At 43.4% G+C, this 19,630-nt stretch overlaps 3 protein-coding genes across 6 annotated transcripts; 2 read left to right on the top strand and 1 right to left on the bottom strand.

Moving 5' to 3' along the window:
• The first annotated feature begins 4,914 nt into the window (after window positions 1-4,914).
• On the top strand, window positions 4,915-14,268 carry Cenatac (centrosomal AT-AC splicing factor). Of its 4 annotated transcripts, none has more exons than XM_078047131.1 (12): window positions 4,915-5,141; window positions 5,244-5,407; window positions 5,794-5,892; window positions 10,883-10,949; window positions 11,019-11,081; window positions 11,394-11,458; window positions 11,604-11,709; window positions 11,940-11,975; window positions 13,030-13,060; window positions 13,714-13,803; window positions 13,875-14,007; window positions 14,109-14,268. In XM_078047131.1, the coding sequence occupies exons 1-12, from the start codon at window positions 5,022-5,024 to the stop codon at window positions 14,212-14,214; spliced, it is 1,080 nt and encodes a 359-aa protein (XP_077903257.1). In that variant the 5' UTR covers window positions 4,915-5,021; the 3' UTR covers window positions 14,215-14,268. The 4 variants fall into 4 exon arrangements, with proteins under 4 accessions (XP_077903257.1, XP_077903258.1, XP_077903259.1 ...); XM_078047133.1 differs by having other exon boundaries at window positions 4,922-5,141; window positions 14,089-14,268; XM_078047132.1 differs by lacking the exon at window positions 11,940-11,975 and having other exon boundaries at window positions 4,918-5,141.
• On the bottom strand, window positions 14,235-16,645 carry Rps25 (ribosomal protein S25). Its single transcript, XM_005328346.4, has 5 exons — window positions 16,491-16,645; window positions 16,167-16,262; window positions 15,422-15,605; window positions 14,376-14,474; window positions 14,235-14,281 (listed from the first exon to the last, which is right to left on the bottom strand). The coding sequence occupies exons 1-4, from the start codon at window positions 16,491-16,493 to the stop codon at window positions 14,380-14,382; spliced, it is 378 nt and encodes a 125-aa protein (XP_005328403.1). The 5' UTR covers window positions 16,494-16,645; the 3' UTR covers window positions 14,235-14,281; window positions 14,376-14,379.
• A 28-nt stretch (window positions 16,646-16,673) lies between these two features.
• Window positions 16,674-19,614, top strand: Trappc4 (trafficking protein particle complex subunit 4). The gene is made up of 5 exons (XM_005328345.5): window positions 16,674-17,130; window positions 17,277-17,451; window positions 18,186-18,289; window positions 18,911-19,037; window positions 19,274-19,614. The coding sequence occupies exons 1-5, from the start codon at window positions 16,956-16,958 to the stop codon at window positions 19,350-19,352; spliced, it is 660 nt and encodes a 219-aa protein (XP_005328402.1). The 5' UTR covers window positions 16,674-16,955; the 3' UTR covers window positions 19,353-19,614.
• Window positions 19,615-19,630: the final 16 nt, after the last annotated feature.

Genomic DNA, 19,630 nt, shown 5'->3' on the forward strand with positions numbered 1-19,630 from the left:
TTTTTTCAGAAGCAGAGTAGAAAGTAACTGAAATAACTGACATAACCTGTTTTGTGATGCCAACAAGTTGCTCTCACAGTTAATCACTTCAAGCATGGGGAGCAAAGGTGGACGCAGGAAGTAATCCAGGGGACTGGGGCAGTGGCAGCAGAGATGGAGAGAAGCACAGCAACACAACCAACTAGTTTTTTTCTAGTCCCTGGGTTGACTGCATGCAGAAGGAGACCACAAGAATGACTCTGAGGTTGTCGGCTCGAGCACCTGCATGGTGGTGGGGACAGGGAGCCTGTGGGAGCAGCAGGTTTGAGCAGTTCTGTGGCTGGAATCTGTGAGACATCAGGGTGGTTATGTCAGGTAGATAGTTGTTATAGGGCAGAGTTCAGAGGAGAATTCTGAGCTGAAAATGTAAATACAATCAGCCTTTAGGATCCCTGGGGCACTGGTTCTGGGGACTGCATACAGAGATCAAAATCTGGAGAATCTCAAGTCTTTTATATGACATGGCCTAGAATTTACATGTAACCTACCCAATCCTTCTAGATACTTTAAATCATCTCTAGATTATTTGTAAGACCTAATTCATGTAAATGCTATGTAAATAGTTGTACTGTATTGTTAGGGAATGACAACAAAAATGTCTGTACAAGTTCAGGAACATACAATTTTTTTCTGAGAAAAAAAATATATGTATTTATTTATTTATTGTTGCTGGGGATTAAACCCAGGGTGTCATGCATGATCAGTATGAACTGTACCACTGAGCTATAGCCCTAGCACCCTGAATATTTTTGATCTGCCATTGGTCAAATTCACAGATTCATGGATACAGAGAGCTGACTATACAATTTTAATGACAGTCATTGGCATATAGACAGTATTTAATATCGTGCTCTATACTGATATAGAAAAATATCCAAAATATATTTTAAGGGATAGCAGAATAGTGTGTTCAAATGTGATAGAAATTATGTTCAAAGATATAAAATTGTTGTCTAAGCATAGACCAGGTCTTGAAAAATACAGACATGAAACAGCAGTAGCCATCTTTGAGGATTGGGTGGGAATGAAAAAATAAGGAACCATCACTTTTATGTATAGTCTCTGTACAGTTTTTGTTTTTTCATAACAAATTATTTTAATGGGCTGCGGTTGTAGCTCAGTGGTACAGTGGAATCAATAAATCAATTCCGGGACCACGGTGTAAATCATTGGTCAAGTACTTGCCTAGCATGTGTGAGGGCCTGGGTTCAATCCCCAGCATCATCATCATCATCATCATCATCATCATCATAATAATAATAATATAGCAACAACACAACAACAACAACACAACTCTGGAAAGCTGTACAAAAAGGGATAAAATGTTATTCTTTAGTAAATTTTGATTGAGATTACCATGTACCAGAAAAAGCCACTAACTTCACAAAATTACTCATTCTAGTTCAGGGCTTATAAAAAAGAAAGATTTAATGAGGCAGCACTGGAAAGAAGTAAATTCCAGGCAGAGGGCACTGAGGACCGGGATGCTAAAGAGCATAGAAGCAATAGAACTTGGAATGTTTCCTGGAAGAGAGGTATTGGAGGTCAGAGAAAGAGAAGAGGAGAGCCAAGGAAATTGGGAACCCTGTAGTAGGAGCCTTTGAATGACATGCTGAGGAATGCTGAGGAAATTTAGGTTTGTCCTGAAGGCAATTGAGAGGTAGAAAACTAATCATGAGTGTAATTTGGGGGACTTTCTTAAGCCTGGAGTGTGGTAGGTAAGTGGAGCTGGAATCAACCAGACACTTGGAAACCAGTTAGGATGAGTTTACATAAATCCCAGCAAGAAAGGAAGGGAATTGAAATGAAGTATGCTCTCAGTATTAACAAAATGGAAGACAGGTGCAGTGGCACACCTATAATACCAGGGACCTGGGAAGCGAGGCAGGAGGATCACAATTTCAATGCCAGCCTAAGCAACTTAGCAAAACCCTGTTTCAAACACCAGTTGATAAAAAAAAAAAAAAAAAAAAAAAAGGAGGGGAGACTAGAGATATAGCTCTCAGTGGTAAAGCACTTCTGGGTTCAATCCCCAATTCTGGGGGGAAAAAAGAGAGGCTTTAAACTTTGGGGTTACAAGGGATTAAACTAAGGGTCACTTAACCACTGAGCCACATCCCCAGCCCTTTTTTTGTATTTTATTTAGAGACAGGGTCTCACTGGGTTGTTTAGGATTTAGGACCTTGCTGGCTTTGAACTCACGATCCTACTGTCTCAGCCTCCTGAGTCACTGAGATTGCAGGCATGCAACACAGCGTCCAATTAGGCTTTAAACATTTCGGAAATCCAATGAATATGAGCTTGGATGTGGGGGTTGAGAAAAAGTGTCTGTCTAGGATAACTTACCCCAAACCTCAAGGCTTTAGCTTTGTGGTATCATTCACTGGGAGGATTAACTAGAGGATGACATGAAGAGGAAGGTGTTAAGTTCCATTTCACACAGGCCAAGTTCAAATGGCAGCTGCACACTTAGTGGTGGAGAACTCTAAGGATTTTTTTATAAGCCAAATTTCAAAAGGCTAGTAGTCAAAGCAGATTTTGTGGATTACTCTGAGCAGCTCTGCTGTGCAGAGGAACAAATCTAGAACCTCATGAATGTTAGACAAGTGTTGTACCACTGAGCTACACTCACAGCCTGAGCAGTTTTGGAACAAATGATGGAAACATATGCCTGAGTTGATGGAGGGTTGAGGTTTCACAGAATGAGAGGTCTTGGAAGGGTAAGTAAGAAGTTGCCTTGAGCCAGGTGCAGTAACTCATGTTTATAATCCCAAAGACTCAGGAGGATCATAACTTTGAGGCCAGGTACTGCAACTTAGGGAAGCCCACAGCAATTTAGTGAGAACTCTGTCTCAAAATAAAAAATAAAAAGGACTGGAGATGTAGCAGTGGTAGATGTAGCAGTGTCAGAGTGCCCCTGAGTTCAATCCCCATTACCTGCCTCCCAAAAAAAGAAAACACAAAAAATTGTCTTGAAAGTGGCATTAAAGGGCTGGGAATGTGGCTCAGGCGGTAGCACACTCGTCTGGCATGCGTGCGGCCCGGGTTCGATCCTCAGCACCACATACCAACAAAGATGTTGTGTCCGCCGAGAACTAAAAAATAAATATTAAAAATTCTCTCTCTCTCTCTCCTCTCTCACTCTCTCTTTAAAAAAAAAAAAGAAAGAAAGAAAGTGGCATTAAAGTGTCCCTGAGGCCTGGGACAGTGGTGTACACCTGTAATCCTGGTGGCTTGGGAGGCTGATGCAGGAGGATCATACGTTCAAAGCCAGCCTCAGAAACTTAGCAAGGCTCTAAGCAACTTAGCAAGACACTATCTCAAAATTTGAAAAAATTAAAAAAATAAAAATAAAAGGGCTGGGGATGTGACTTAGTGGTTAAGAGCTCTGGGTTCAATCCCTGGTACTAAAAGCAAAAACAAATCCTTGGGATACAGTGGATAAAGTAAAGACAAGAGGACCTAAGAGCTAGTCCAGTGCTTCTCAAACTTGAGCAGACATCAGAATCCCCTGAAGGATTCTGTAAGTAGTGTGTGTGTGTGCGAGGGGGGAAGAACCTGCATTGCTAAAAAGCTGTGGGCCTGAGGGGACACACTTTGAAAACCACCACCTAGAATAAAGCACCTGGCAGCAGGTAGATGTTAAATAATTTTCTGAATGAAAGGATGAGAAGTCTTCTTCAGGAATGGAAGTCTCCCTATAGTTAAAGTTCAGGATGAAGATAAGTCCACATGAGAGGATAGAAGGTGTTATCGGAATAGAACTTCAGAGTTTGGATTCAGAGAAGGAGCAATTTTGGTGGACAAGATTCAGGATTGAACCTGCCAAAGGAATGATGGGAGCTCAAAAATCTTGTTACAGAGGTCACAAAAACAAATCAGCAGTAGGACTCATGCTTTCCAGATTCAAGGCCTGGTTTCAATCCCCAGCACCAAAAGGAAAACAAAATAAAACAAAACAAAACAAAAAACAAAACAAAAAAAGATTCACATGTGGCAGAAACTGCAGTTTAGAGGGCAGCTCCAACAAGGAGGCAAGATCCACAGGGGACCCTGGCTATTTTCTGGGCCTGACTTCTGTAGAGTTGACCGTGTGCAGCCCCACAGGCATGGCTGTCCATCCAGGTTAGTGCACCAGTACCAGTAACAAAATCGAAGAGAAATCTGGGATACTGGGCCAACTCTGGCTCTTTATCCTATAAGTAAGGTCTGGGCTAATTTTCCAGGCTTTGTCAGGGAGCTCAGAATGGAGATTTCAGGATTGTGGAAGGACAATTCACCTTATGCTCCAAGTTTTAGGGAAGCAGTGCAACAGGGGTTCGCTTGATGCTTTGACTATATCCCTTGTGGTTTGAAACTTAACGTGTTTTTTTCTTTTTCCAAATCTTCTTTTCCTAAGCTTCTCCTCCCTGATCTTCTTTTCCCCAAATTTCTCCTCTCTGATCTTCTCCTTCCAGATCTCTCCTTCCTAATCTCATTTTCTCTGAATCCATTCACAGAGTTCCTTACCTTCTACGTGCCTCAGCTTTCCCACTGGTAAAAGGCCAGTAATGACACACCACACAGTGGGAGGATTCAGTGAAATAACTAATGCAAAGCCTAGGATACACTCTGTGCAACCTGTAAATATCAATTAGGATTTGTTACGAAATGAATGTGGTCTGTGGTCCTAACTGGCGTGCATTCTTTCCCGCGCACCTGCACGGTGGTGCTAGGCTTTTTCATTGGCCGCACAGTAGTGGGGCCTCTTTCATTGGCCGCACGGCATCTGGGGATGTTGTGTTGACTCCGCTAGGTTGCACTGGGGAAGAACTGTCTGCACAACCGCAGCACGATTTGCAGTGGCGCTTGCCGGCCGCTAGAGGTCTCAAGAGCCCCTGGGTTCGTCCCGCCCCGAGAGGTCAAGGGTCGGGGGTCAGCGAATGGCGAAGGATCTGCTTCAAGATCCTTGGAGATCCTAGGAGTTCCCAGGTCCTGGGCCCATGGCGCCGCCGCAGCGCTGCCCTCTGTGCCGCCAGACCTTCTTCTGTGGTCGCGGACACGTCTACAGCCGCAAGCACCAGCGACAGCTGAAGGCGGCTTTGGAGCGTCTCCTGCCCCAGGTGCGGATGTGGAGCTGGAGGGATGAGGGTCAGAGCTGCGAGGGCCGAGGGGCTGCGATTTGGGCGTCTTCCTTGGGGTCCTACCTGGCCTGTTCTCCTTAGGTGGAGGCCGCCCGCAAGGCCGTCCGCGCGGCTCAGGTGGAGCGTTACGTGCCCGAGCACGACCGATGTTGCTGGTGCCTGTGTTGCAGCTGTGAGGTGCAGAAACACCTGAGCCACGGAAACCTGACGGTGCTGCATGGGGGTCTGCTGGAGCATCTGGCCAGGTGAGAGCCAGGCTAGGAGCCTTTTCTGGCATATATGTATACGTGTGTGGGTCGGGAAGAGGAAGGACACTTTGTGATTTGATCGGGGTAGGTAGATTGAGTCACAGGTATCACCAACCTTGGGAATAGAGAGGGGTCTAATGGCTGTCATGATGCCAATAATGTGGATGGTCTAGCTGGGAAATCCAGTGTGCTCACCGCCCATCACTTCACAACTTTACTGGGGGGAAAGGAGACTGAAGGTCTTGAAGAGTGGTAATAATATTCCTCTGTCCACCCTGCCCAAGGCAGAAACCAGATGCAGTTTGAGTCCTTACCTAATGCTTAGATACCATAACACTATTTTATAATCTATACTTGAGATTAACCATCCTATCTATTCTCAGCCCAGAGCACAAGAAAGCAACTAACAAATTCTGGTGGGAGAACAAGGCTGAAGTCCAGATGAAAGAGAAGTTTCTGATCTCCCCACAGGATTATGCACGGTAAGTCACTGGCACTTAAGTCATTGGTAATGAGAGATGAAATAACAGAGTTAAGTTCTCTGGATCTGTATTCTGGATCTGGATTTGAGCATTTTATATTGGAAAGTTCAGTAAGGATTGCACAAGCATGTGCTGTCTTCATAACACTTATTACTGTAAGCAATATATTGAACACAAAAAAATATGATGGCCACAGTAGTGCATACCTGTGGTCTCAGCTACTCAAGAGCCTGAGGCCAGAGGATCACTTGGGCCCAGAAGTTTGAGACCAGGCTGGGTAATATAGATAGATATCATGACAGCCATTAGACCCCCACCTCTTGAAGGAAGAAAAAAAGCCAGTATGGTGGTGCATGGGTGTAATCCCAATGGCTTGGAAGGCTGAGACAGGAGGATCGAGAGTTCAAAGCCAGCCTTAGCAAGGTCAAGGCACTAAGCATCTCAGTGAGAACCTGTCTTTCAATAAAATACGAATAATAAGGGGACCATAAGAAATGCCTGGATCCTACTACCTTACCCTTAGATCTGTGGTTCAAATTGGGAGGAGGTAGGAAACTGCAGAGAAAAAGCACTTACTTCTCACACCCTGACCTGAATTTATGTGATTTTTGATAAGTAAATAAAAGATAGTTGGGTAGAAAGTTGAAATTGAGAATTACGAGGATGTACTCTTTGAACTAACATGGAATGATTTCCAGAATTCCAGAATATTTTAAGTGAATAAAGCAGGATATAAATGAATGTATATATATGTAGATTTTTTTGCTGTTTTGTTTTGTGGTACTGGGGATTGAATCCAGGGGCATTGCAACACAGAACTACATCCCCAGCCCTTTTTAAATTTTATTTTTAAAATCCTATATTAAGTTTCTTTTATATAAGTAAGAAAATAAAAATACATATTGTCATGCACCATATAACATTTCCATCAACAGACCACATCTACAAAGATGGTCCCATAAGAGTATATTGCCTAGTGCCTCGTTACTATTTTAGTTTGTATAAGTATACCCTATGAAATTTGCACAGTAACAAAATTGCCTAATGGCACAATTCTCAGAACATATCCCCCTCATTAAGTATTTGCTTATTTTTTCAAAAAGAATAATTAATAAACCAACAAAACTGATTACCTCTAGTGGGTCCATGGAACAGTGTAGAGGTAATAGGAATATAAACAAAGTGTCTATATAAACTTTTTAAAGTAAGTTTCAATTTTGGAAACTTATAAATTTTCAGAGTCACACGCACCACAAGGCAAGGCCAGGGACTGATTTGATTGATAAAGATACAAATAGCCATGTATAGATTTGGCAATTTATTATTTACATATGTCAGCTTCCTAGGTCCTTGTCCCACACACTAAAAAGTACCATGTTTTGGGCTGGAGATGTGGCTCAAGCGGTAATGTGCTCGCCTGACATGCGCGGGGCACTGGGTTCGATCCTCAGCACCACATAAAATTAAAGATGTTGTGTCCACCAAAAACTGAAAACAAATATAAAAAAACAAAATAAAAAGTACCATGTTGAAACAAAGGATAGACAGCTGCAGTGTGAGTTGTGGGACGTACTGTTGCCAAATCTAGACTATAGATAAGTGAGAGCTTTTTGTTCTTGTTTTTGTGGTACTGGGAATCGAATCCAGGGTCTTGTGACTGCTAAGCAAGCATTCTACCACTGAGCTACATCCTTAGCCCTTTTTTTGAGACAGAGTCTCAATAAATTACCCAAACTGGCCTTGAACTTGCAGTGGTCCTGCTTCAGCCTCCCAAGTAGCCAGGATTACAGGGGTACACCACTATACCCACTTTTTTGTTTTATTTTAAAAGTTTGTTTATAGTGACTTTTTTTTTTTTTTAGTTGTCAATGGGCCTTTATTTTATTTATTTATATGCAGTGTTGAGAATCAAACCCAGTGCCTTACACATACTAGGCAAGCACTCTACCACTGATAGTGACAAATTTTTAAAAGTGGTTTATTTACTTTTTTGGAGCTGGGAATTGAACCCAGGGCATTGTGCATGTTAAGCACATTCCACCCAACTAAGTGGTTTTATAATCAGCTCTAATCTCAGAGTGGTTCAGAAAGCCCCATGCCTCATCAGAGTCTAGAACTCAATGAAAAACTGCCTCATCATCCAACTTTTCAGGGAAGATAAGATGGCAAGTGGGAGATGGCCTCATAATAGTTTCTTACAGACTTCTCATTCTCTCATATACTAGGAGAGTCATACAACCCCTTCAGCCAAGACTCTGCTAAGCACTGGTTAAACACATTGCCTTTATGGATAAATGCTAGAATGCCAGGGCACTGTTGATAGTGGTCTTGATATTATTGTGAAATTTTTTGTGTGTTATAGGAAAAAACAACTGCAGATGGGTATGATAGTGCATACCTATAATCCCAGCAACTTCGGAAGCTGAGGCAGGAGGATCACAAGTTTGAGAACAGACTGGGCAACTTAGCAAGACCCTGTCTCAAAATAAAAGATACAAAGGGCTGGGAATATCAGTGGTAAAGTGCCCTTGAGTTCAATCCCCAGTACCAAAAATATATATATTGATAATAAATTAATTTAAAAAGTTTTTTAAAGGGGTGGTGTAGGTTGTGTAGTTCATTTGGTGGTAGAGTACCTCTTAGTTAACTACAGAGGGAAACAGTAGGAAACAGGAGGACTAGAGAGACCTAGATAAGTGAGAGCTTTTTGTTCTTGTTTTTATGGTAGCCAAATTCCATATTTGACCTTTCACTCAGTCTTGGGGTTTTAGAGTTAAGAGAAGTTATAAAGCATATTTTTTAAATGGTGGGGAACTTTGAGTATATTTCTATACTTACTAGCTAAATATGGGACAATTTGAACATCCAAAAGAATAATTGATTTTCTTAAGTGGAGTAATGGTATGTGGCTCAAAAGAATGTTCCTGTTCTTAGAGATGCATCCTGAAATATTTAGGGTTAAGATTCATATCTAAACCTATTTTTTGTTTTGGCAGAAAAGAAGGGTATCAAAAAACTAAAGGCTGAATGTTCTGATAGGCAGATGCTTAAGGAGGAGTGGGGAAAAATAGAAGTTCACTGGATTAGACAAAGGGAAATGAAGAGAATGGAGAGGGATGGAAATAGGAAAGACAGTAGACTGAATCAGACATAACTTTGCTATATTCACGTATGAATACATGACCAGTGTAACTACACATCATGTACAACCACAAGAATGGGAAGTTACATTCCATGTATGTATAATATGTCAAAATACATTCTACTGTCATGTATAACCAAAAAGAATAAATGAAAAATTTTTTTAATTTTGGGAGTGTGTAAAAGAAGTGGAGCCAGGGGGCTGGGGATGTGGCTCAAGCGGTAGCGCGCTCGCATGGCATGGGTGCGGCCCGGGTTCAATCCTCAGCACCACATACAAATAAAGATATTGTGTCCGTCGAAAACTAAAAAATAAATATTAAAAAAAAAAATAAGAAGTGGAGCCAAAGCCAGGCATGACGGCACAGACCTGTTATCTTTAGTGGCTGGGGAGGCTGAGGCAGGAGAGCTGCAAGTTCAAAGCCAGCCTCAACAATTTAGGGAGGCCCTAAGCAATTTAGTGAGACCCAGTCTCAAAATAAAAAGGGCTAGGGATGTGGATAAGAGGTTAAACGTCCCTGGGTTCAATCCCTGGTATCAAGAAAAAAAAAAAAAAAGGCAGAGCTGTATGGCAAAATGTTAACAGTGAATCTGGGTGAGAGATGTAGGAGTGTTTATTGTACTTTCTTTTGTTTTTGAATTTGAAAATTCTCAAAAATTGTCAGGTGTGGTGGCACATGCCTGTAATCCTAATGATACAGGTGGCTAAGGCAGGAGGATCACAGGTTGGGACCAGCTTCAGCAACTTAGTGAGATCATCTCAAAATAAAGGGGGCTGGGGGTGTAGCTCAGTGCTAGAGTATCCCTAAGTCTCCCAGTGCTGAAAACAAAACAACACAACTAAAAAAAAAAATTTTTTTTTAATCCTACTTGGAAGACTATGGTAGGAAGATAGCAAGTTGAAGGTCAGCCTAGGCAACTTAGTGAAACCTGTCTCAAAAATAGCCAGGTGTTATTGGGTATGGTGGTGCACATCTGTAATACCAGCAACGCAGGAGCCCAAGGCAGCAGGATTGGGAGTTCAAAGCCAGCCCCAGCAATTTGGCAAGGCCTCATGTTACTTAGCAAGATACTGTCTCAAAATTTTTAAATAAGCTGGGTGTGATGGCACATGCCTATAATCCCAGTGGCTCAGGAGGCTGAGGCAGGAGGATTGTGAGTTCAGAGCCAGCATCAGCAACTTAGTTAGGCCCTAAGCAACTCTCGAAATTGTCTCTAAATAAAATACAAAAAAAAATGGGTGGAGTTGTGGCTCAGTGGTTAAGTGCCCCTGGTTCAATACCCAGTTCCAAAAGTGAGGGAAAAAATGGTGTGGTTGCCTGTTATTCCAAGCAACTCTGGAGACCATTGCAAGGTAGCAAGTTGGAGGCCAGTCTCAGCAACCTACTGAGACCCCTTTCCATCTCAAAAAATAAAAAGGGCTGGGTGTAGCTCAGTGGTAGAGGACCCCTATGAATTGTACTGCATTCAATCTCCAGTACAGTAAATAAATAAAAATAAAAAGGGATAGGGATGTGGCCCAGTAGTAGAGCACTTTCCTATTATGCACAATACCTTGGGTTCAATCCCCAGTACCATAAATCAATAAACAAATAAAAGTTTTAAAAAATATATAAATATGGGGCTTGGGCTGTAGCTCAGTGGTAGAGCGCCTGCCTCTCATATGTGAGGCCCTGGGTTCGATCCTCAGCACCACATAGTAAGTAAAGATACTGTGTACATCTACAACTAAAAAAATATTTTAAAAAATAAATAAATTATATATATATCCACAACTGGTAGGGGCTGGAGTTCTGGGCTGATATGTCTGGGCTGATATGTTTGTGTATATTGTTCCCCTTCTTTTTAGATTCAAGAAATCCATGGTGAAAAGTTTGGATTCCTATGAGGAAAAAGAGGATGAAGTGATCAAAGAGGTAAGTTAAAGGACCTCTGAAGGACTCCCCCATGATCCTACACCTGTCTAAGTAGCCTGTCTCCCACAGATGGCAGCTCAAATTCGTGAGGTGGAGCAGAGCCGGCAGGAGGTGGTCAGATCTGTCTTAGAGGTTGGTTTCCCTCGGAGGATCCAGAGCAGTATCCAATCCAAATCCACTGATCCCTCACTTTCCCAGGTCCAGCATTTCAACAATCAGATCTTCTAAGACAACTCAAGGACTTCATTCCACATCTGCTTGGCTTGAATTCCTTACCTGTCCACCAGGGGGCAGGTCTAGTCCGAGAAGATGTGGGCAGGGCTGGGAGGGAGTTTGCAATTTGGGCAGTACCCTTCATGATACTGGGGATTAGAGCATGGGGGCATGGCCTAGGTAGGCACTTAAGCACCTTAGACACATTTATTTTTCCTGAATCAAACTCAGCCTCAGGCAGAGCCAGACCCAGAAGAGAGCTCCTCAGCACTTGGAAGCTGGAAAGGGAGAAACAGGTAAGATTATTGGGAATCTCTTTGATTATTAGATGTCTTAGAGCAATCTATAATCTTTTGGCTGGGAAATGGGAACAGATCTAATCTTTGCCATCCTTGTGGCTCAAGGACCTCATCTGCCAGCCTGAGCCTGTTTGTCTTTCAGCCAAGTAGCTTCCAGCTCACAGCAACCCTCATACTTGGACCAGCCACCAGTTCCAGACCTTGACTGGATGGAAGCAGGACAGCCTCTGACATTCATTGGCCATCAGGTACAACAAACAAGCCTGCCAATGCCCACTCAGATCCCAGTACAACCTTCTTTTCTGCTTATTCTCCTGGGCCCATTTCCATCTGTTTTGTAGGCTTTACCCTTTTATTACACTGTTTCTTAGTTCTGTGTCCTTAGATCTCTTTTCTCATCTTTCAGAGTGATCTTATCCACACTTGTTGCCATCATTGCCAAAGAAATGCTAACCCCTAGTGTTTCATCTCAATACAGGCCATTCATACATCAGTATCTCACAAGCATCTGAAGGTAACCCCTACTACTCTACTGTATTTTCACTCAAGTAAACACAGATCCTTGCCCTCTTTTCATCTCCAATTTGTCCCTTAGTCCATCAATTTTAGATCTGCCTCAGTTCACCCTTGGGACAATTTCTACTCCCTTTGCAGTACTCCCCTTCCCCAAACCACTGCATCACCTGCATCCCAACTGTGCTGGAGCTGCTTCCACACCTGCCATTGTTTTTCCTTCCCCTCCTCTACCCCTAGTTCACATCACTTTTTCACAGGCATATTTGAACCGGCCTCTTCTATTAATGGATGTAGTACCACATAGACCCCCAAATGTAATCTGTAATACATGTGTGCTGTGAGGCCCAGGGTTTTATGTTGCATATGGTACGTATGCCACTTTTGGACTCATCTACCATTAGGATCATTAGCCTTGCTGTGCCTATAATCCCAGCAACTGAAACAAGGTACTGGGTTCAATCCTCAGCATCACATTAAAAAAAAAAAAAAAAAAAGGTATTATGTCCATCTACAACTAAAACAATATTTAGAAAAAAGCAGGGGTCGGGGGATTGGTTCCAGGTGCGGTGGCACACTCCTGAAATCCCAGTGACTAGGGAGGCTGAGACAGGAGAGTAGTGAGTTCAAAGTCAGCTTCAGCAATGGCGAGGCACTAAGCAATGTAGTGAGACCCTGTCTCTAAATAAAATACAAAAAAAATAGGGCTGGGGATATGGCTCAGTGGCCCAGTGCCCTAGTTCAATCCCTGGTACCAAAAAAAAAAAAAAAGAAAAAGTGGTGGGGGCTAGGAATGTAGCTCGGTAGCAGAATACCCCTAGGTTAAATCCCCAGCCCCCCACCCCCAAAAAAACAAAAAAAACTCTCACACACAACCCTAAGCCTCTTCAAGCCAGGACTACTCCAGTGACTCCTCACTTTTCAGGTTTAACATCACCAGAGTGCACAATTTAGTGGGGGTTGTATCTACCTCCTTTGTCTCTAGCTATGAGTATCCTATTATCTCTTTGCTTTCTTATCTAGGATTTTCTTTCTTTTTTCCATTTCCACTACAGGAAACACCTGGAGTTGGTAACATTCACTCAGGTAAGGTCCTGGAAAGGTTTTTTAAAATGAGGCAGATATTTTTTAATTTTTGGTACTGGGAGTTGAACCTTTATTTTTATGTAGTGCTGAGGATTGAACCCAGTGCCTCACATATGCCAGGCAAGCACTCTACCACTGAGCCATAGCCTCCCACATCCTTTTTGAAGAATACAATTTATTAAGATAAAGCATGAGTGTCTACATAAAAATAAGGGCTGGCGGGGGCCTGGCTCAATGTTTGTAAAGCAATTTCTAATTGCACCAAAAAAAAAAAAAAAAAAGGAGAAAAAGACCCAACCGATTGCATATGAAGAGCTGGCCATGATGATGTCTACCAGTAATCCCAGGTACTCTGGAGATTCACAAGTTTCAAGGCTAGAATGGGCAACCTGAACTTGGTGCAGAGGTCTTGCATAACCTGTTCTAAGCCTTGACTCAATCCTCTGCTCTGGCAATGAGAGGGTGGAGCTGTTTTTAAGTGTACACTAAATCAGCCTAGGATCTTTAGGACTCCAGAAATCTGATTTCTTAACATTTCTAGTTGTTAATTATGTGAGCTAACAGTTAGGGCATATTCCCTAATAGCACAAAGATTTTTTAAAAAGGTACTTCATTCAGTTTCTGTCAAAAATTTCTGAGTTTTCTTTTTTCAGGTGCCACACCTCCCTGGATGATCCCAGATGAGGAACACAGCCCTGGGAATCAACAAATAGGACCTTCCTATGAAGAATTTCTTAAAGAAAGTAAGCAAACTAATTCAAGGATTTAAGATTCTTTAAATCTTCATACTCAAAATTATTTCCTGTCATTGCAGAGGAAAAACAGAAACTGAAGAAACTGCCCCCAGATAGAGTTGGGGCCAATTTTGATCATAGCTCCAGCACCAGTGCTGGATGGCTGCCCTCTTTTGGCAGAGTCTGGAACAATGGACGCCGCTGGCAGTCTAGGTATGGACCCAATGCTTATGACTCTAACCACCCCTTTGGAGATTATCACCCTTCATACTGGTATCCCTTCATTTCCTTCAGGCATCAATTCAAAACTGAAGCTGCAGTAAGGAACAAACAAAAGGAAAAAAGCTAATTTCAAGATACTCTTCAATCACCATAAGGTTCATCACAGTATTTTATTCCCTCTACCAAATCCTTTCCTAGAAAATACACATACCCATTCATTTGTTTTAATAAAGTTTTATTTTTTCAAATGTACAGTTGTTTGGACCTGTAAAAAGAAAAAAGAGAAATCAGAATCAGAGCCTTGTAAAGGAAACGGAATGTATACTTCCTTTGCCACAAAACCCTGTGTTCCTGCTCACCTGTTCATGCATCTTCACCAGCAGCTGGGGCATCTCCACCCTTGGTATTTCTGGTATAAATTACTTGAGCTCTATGCTTTGAAACCAGTTTGATAAGTCCTAGGAAGGAAAGATAGCTTAATTTTACCATTGTTTCTGAGGAGGTGGTGTAGCGAGGCACTATAGATTGATTCAATCTCTAGCACCATGAAAGGGAGAAGGTGGTGAACCCAGTGGCGCATGCCTATAACCCCAGCTAGTTAGGAGGCTGAGGCAAGATGATTCGAAGTTTGAAACCAGCCTCAGCAACTGAGCAAGAATTAAAATAAATGAGGGCTGGGTATGTGGCTCAGTGGTTAAGTTAAGTGCCCCTGGGTTCAATCCCTGACACCCCCACCCCCTAAAAAGCATTACTTCCATATGTACTATATAATTGAGTTAATTTGTTATCATAACCAAAGTAAAATTATGACACTCAAATCCACCATTCAACTTAATGCATCGATAAAAATGACTTCACTCTAAAGTCTTCTTAACAAGAATCTTTTTTTTTTTTTAATTGTGAATCAGGCACATGGACACATGCATTTAATTCCAGCTACATGGGAGGCTGAAGCAGAAGAACCACAAGTTCAAAGGCAGCCTCACCAACCTAGTGAGACTCTGTCTCAAAAAAAAATAAAAAGGGCCGGGGATGTAACTCAGTGCTATTGTGTTCAATCCCCAGTACCAAAGTAGTAATAAATAATAATCAGGGCTAGGGATGTGGCTCAAGCGGTAACAAGCTCGCCTGACATGCGTAAGGCCCAGGTTCGATCCTCAACACCACATACCAACAAAGATGTTGTGTCCACCGAGAACTAAAAAATATTAAAAATTCTCTCCCCCTCCCCTTAAAAAAAAATAATAATCAAAGCCAATGCTCATGGCTTTGATTATAATTATTATTATTTTAATGCCTCCTCCTGCCCTTAATTCCAACTGCTTTTCCAGTAAAAGCATTTAAGATGGCTAACATGAAGACAACTCAACCATTAAAAGCATACCATTACAAACACATCCCTCACCTTTACTGAGGAGCTCCTGAAGGGCTGCCCTGGCCAGGGAACCTCGAATCTTCAGTCTCTCAGAGACCACAGCTGGGGTAATAAGCTTATAGTTGGGAACTTCCTTACAGAGTTTGTCATAAGTAGCTTTGTCAAACAAGACTAAATTGTTGAGCTTGTCCCGAACTTTGCCTTTGGACCACTTCTGCTCACAAAGACAAATAGAAAAACTAGTTAAATTCTGACAGAAGCACCTATCCCTTTGCAGCAACATTCATCAGAGTTCAGAGAAATCTCTTCCACTGTTAACATCATGAAGGTGCAGATTGCAAAAATAAGAAACATACGGGGGGGGGGTGGAATATGGGCAGAGTATGTTAAAAAGCAACGTGTGCTAGTCAATAGAGTAAACCCTTTATACACGTTTACTAGTCTATTCTTAAAACTTTTAAAAATGGCGATGGGAGGCTGAGTTCGATCCTCAGCACCACATAAAGATAATTGTATCCATCTACAGCTAAAAAATGAATTTTAAAAAATGACGAAGGAAACCTAATTAACGTGACTCTAAAACCCACAACCTGAGAAAACCACTTGGTACACTAGTCATTTATTAGGACTGGGGATGTGGCTCAGTGGAAGAGGGGTTCTCCAGCCTGTAGTAAGCCCTGGGTTCAATCTCCAGTACCATAAGCAAAAGAAAGTTCAGGTCATGTTTACCACTAGCATGCCACAGAGGGCGCCCCCATTAAGGGTTCACTCCTACCTTCTTTTTGGCTTTGCCCCCAGATTTGTTCACTGGGTCCTTGTCTTTCTTAGCCGACTTTCCGGCGTCTTTCTTCTTCTTGTCATCCTTGGGTGGCTGCAGGGGAAAAGCAAGCAGGTTTAAGGCAGTCTCATGCTCTCCGACTAAATGCACCCCACCTCGCAGCGCTGCTCCAACCAGAGCACATGGGGCAAGCAATCCCTGCGCCCGCACTGAAGCCCAGCCGCGTAATGCAAGAAGTCCTCCCGCCCAGTGTCACCTTCACTTCGTCCCAGCACCGCTCGCCTCACAGAACCTCGCCACCCTCACACCCGCGAAGCTCACCATAGTTAAGCGTGGAGAGCAGCAACAGCCGCTGGAGCCTCGTCAAGATGTCGGACAAAAAGGAAGCTCTGCTCACCAACAGGCCCAGAAACCTCCGCCCGTCGCGACTACTTCCGGGGCGAGGGGCGGGGCCACGGCGAGGAAATCCTGTGGCGGCGCTCTTTCCCTTTCGCCAAAGGCGGGATGAGGGAAATGAACGCCGGTGCCTGAGCCGCGCACTCTAGATACTGCCCCTTGCTTGTTGGACTGCCGCTAGTTATGAAGCAAAGCGCTATCCAGACACCGAGAAGCACAGCAGTACTGCTAGGCCCAGGCGTGTAGCCCCGAGTGCGCAAGCGCCGCAAGTAGCAAGCTGGGGGTTAGGAGGAGAAAGCTGGTGCTGGCCGGGGCAGGTGCTGTGACGGCAGTTCCGGGGCGGGACTTCGAGAAGTAACCGGACCCAATTTTTAAGAGGCAGAGGCTGCAATGGCGATTTTTAGCGTGTATGTGGTGAATAAAGCTGGTGGCCTCATTTACCAGTTGGATAGCTACGCGCCCCGGGCTGAGGCTGAGAAAACGTTCAGTTACCCGCTGGATCTGCTGCTCAAGCTACATGACGAGCGTGTGCTGGTTGCCTTCGGACAGCGCGATGGCATCCGGGGTGGGCTAGTCGCGGGCTGGGGGGGCGGGGCCCGGTTCTCCGGAAATGGGCAGGTGTGGAGATGCGGGATGGGGTTTGGGGTGCGCCTGGGCCCTGGTGGGATCCCTGGCTTGGAGCTTCGCTGACGCTTAGCCTCAACTCTGCAGTGGGCCACGCAGTGCTGGCCATCAATGGCATAGACGTGAACGGCAAGTTCACGGGCGACGGGAAAGAGGTGCTGGAGTATCTGGGTAACCCTGCTAATTACCCGGTGTCCATTCGGTTCGGTCGGCCCCGCCTCACCTCCAATGAGAAGCTTATGCTGGCCTCCATGTTCCACTCGTAAGTTACCTCAACCCTTCCTAGTGGGTTGGCCTGCATCTAGCTGTCCACTGGCTGCTGTAGTGTGGTTCTGTGGGCACTTCTGGACAGCAGTGCTAATCTTTCTATACCTCCTCCTCATAAGTCACAGGTTATGAAAAGGAAACTGATCCAGTATGTCTAGGTTTTATATAATATAGTGATGTGACCTTGCCTAAGTTTCTCTTTTGTAAGCCTGTTTCCTCATTTGTAAGGCAATTGAATTAAATTACCTTTAAAAATCTTGCTCTTAGCTGTATGAAATGAGCTGACTTGGGCCTACCCACCAGCTAAGCAAGTATGCACATATTCCCCAGTGTTTCTTTTACCCGCAGTTTTCAATGTGTTTATAGTACAATATGTAGTGTAAGTTGGGCATGGTGCACATGCTTGTGTGCACTATGCTGCTAGGGAGGCTGAGGCAAGAAGATTGCAGGTTCCAGACCAGCCTCAGCAACTTGGTGATGTCCTGTCTCAAAAATAAAAAAGGACTGGGAGTGTTGTTCAGTGGAGAACACCCCTGGGTTAAGTCCCCAATGTGAGCAAGGAAACAATAAAATATTCGCAGAAGACAAATTAACTTAAAAGAAATTTTGACACTGCTGCCAGGCACTTCTCCTGAGCTGTAAAGTGAACTCCTCAGCATATAAAGTTTGAGAAGCACTCCTCCCTCACAGCCTTGGGGGGATTCCCAACTTTGCCTCCTTTGCATATAGGCTTTTTGCCATTGGCTCCCAGCTGTCTCCGGAACAGGGAAGCTCAGGCATTGAGATGCTGGAGACAGACACTTTCAAACTGCACTGCTTCCAGACACTAACAGGTATGTGTCTCCAGATAGTCCAGTCGGATAGATGGGACAGGCAGGGCCAAGGGATTGATCAAAGACAGCTTTGGTAAGCAAGGATAAGGGTGGTGTTCAGTTTTCCGGGGACAGTGGTACACATACATCTATGTATTAGTTCTGAGAATCCAAAGCCAATATGTAATCTGAGGCTTATTTTGTTTACATCATCTGGCATGCTCAGCCCTGGTTCAGATAAATCACCTGAATGTCATGTTACACCCATTTTGGAAGGTGTATTGTCCCAAAATTAAATATAAAAATCAAATGAAAATGGTCTTTGGATCATGCCATTCCTTCACTCACTTAATACAGTTTGTCCTCTGCATGACACTGTTTCTCTAGAAGGATTCCAAGACTGGAAGGAAATGGCAGAACTTGACCTCAAATCTTGGTCTCTCATTTACCTGGTGACATAATAAAGTCACATTCTCTGGTCCCTTCTATAGATGCACAATTTTGCCTTTTCTGCTTTTTGTGGCAACAATAATAAAGTGGGCTTGTGACAGTAGTTTATAAAAATTAAAAGTGCTGTAAAAATATAGAATGATGATTGCTATGTTCTCTACCCTTGGGTAACCATTCCTGGTTTCTCTCCAGGGATCAAGTTTGTGGTGCTGGCAGATCCTAGGCAAGCTGGAATAGATTCTCTTCTTCGAAAAATTTATGAAATTTACTCAGATTTTGCACTCAAGAATCCATTCTACTCCCTGGAAATGCCCATCAGGTAAGTGACCTCACTCGCCAGATACTGGTCAAAGCCTTGTGCTCTACCCAAAGTCTTTTGAAGTATAGCAAAATATTACTTTTAAATAAGACAACAGTAACTAGCCTTTTGAAAATCCAAGTTTTCCTTGGGTTCATGTCCTGCAGGTAGAGTTTTCACTGATTCTGCTTCTATATCTGAAGTGGGGAAAGAGCTTCACAGTGTTTTCTTATTTGTGTTTCCTGGGTCTGACCTAGGTGTGAGCTGTTTGACCAGAACCTGAAGCTAGCTTTGGAAGTGGCAGAGAAAGCTGGGACTTTTGGACCTGGGTCATAGATTAAATCTACAGTGGACTCCCAAATTCTGAGAGATCGTGCAGCATGGGTTCTATTGTTTCCACTCCATTGGAGATCCCAGCAGCCTTGTTAGTGTACTTGAAAATGGAAGGATACTGATATCTTGTCCTGATCCCTGAGCTTTAATGGTATGCTTTCTTCTTTTCTGTAGATGTCATGGTCCTACTTCCCAACTCTGTACAGATTTATTTATGGAGGAGGTAGGCCCATGAATGCTATAATAAAACATTCCTTTGATCCAGTGTTTGCTGTCCTTGG

The sequence above is a fragment of the Ictidomys tridecemlineatus genome, chromosome 4 (genome assembly GCF_052094955.1).
Source record: "Ictidomys tridecemlineatus isolate mIctTri1 chromosome 4, mIctTri1.hap1, whole genome shotgun sequence".
In the NCBI taxonomy this organism is placed as follows: Eukaryota; Metazoa; Chordata; class Mammalia; order Rodentia; family Sciuridae; genus Ictidomys; species Ictidomys tridecemlineatus.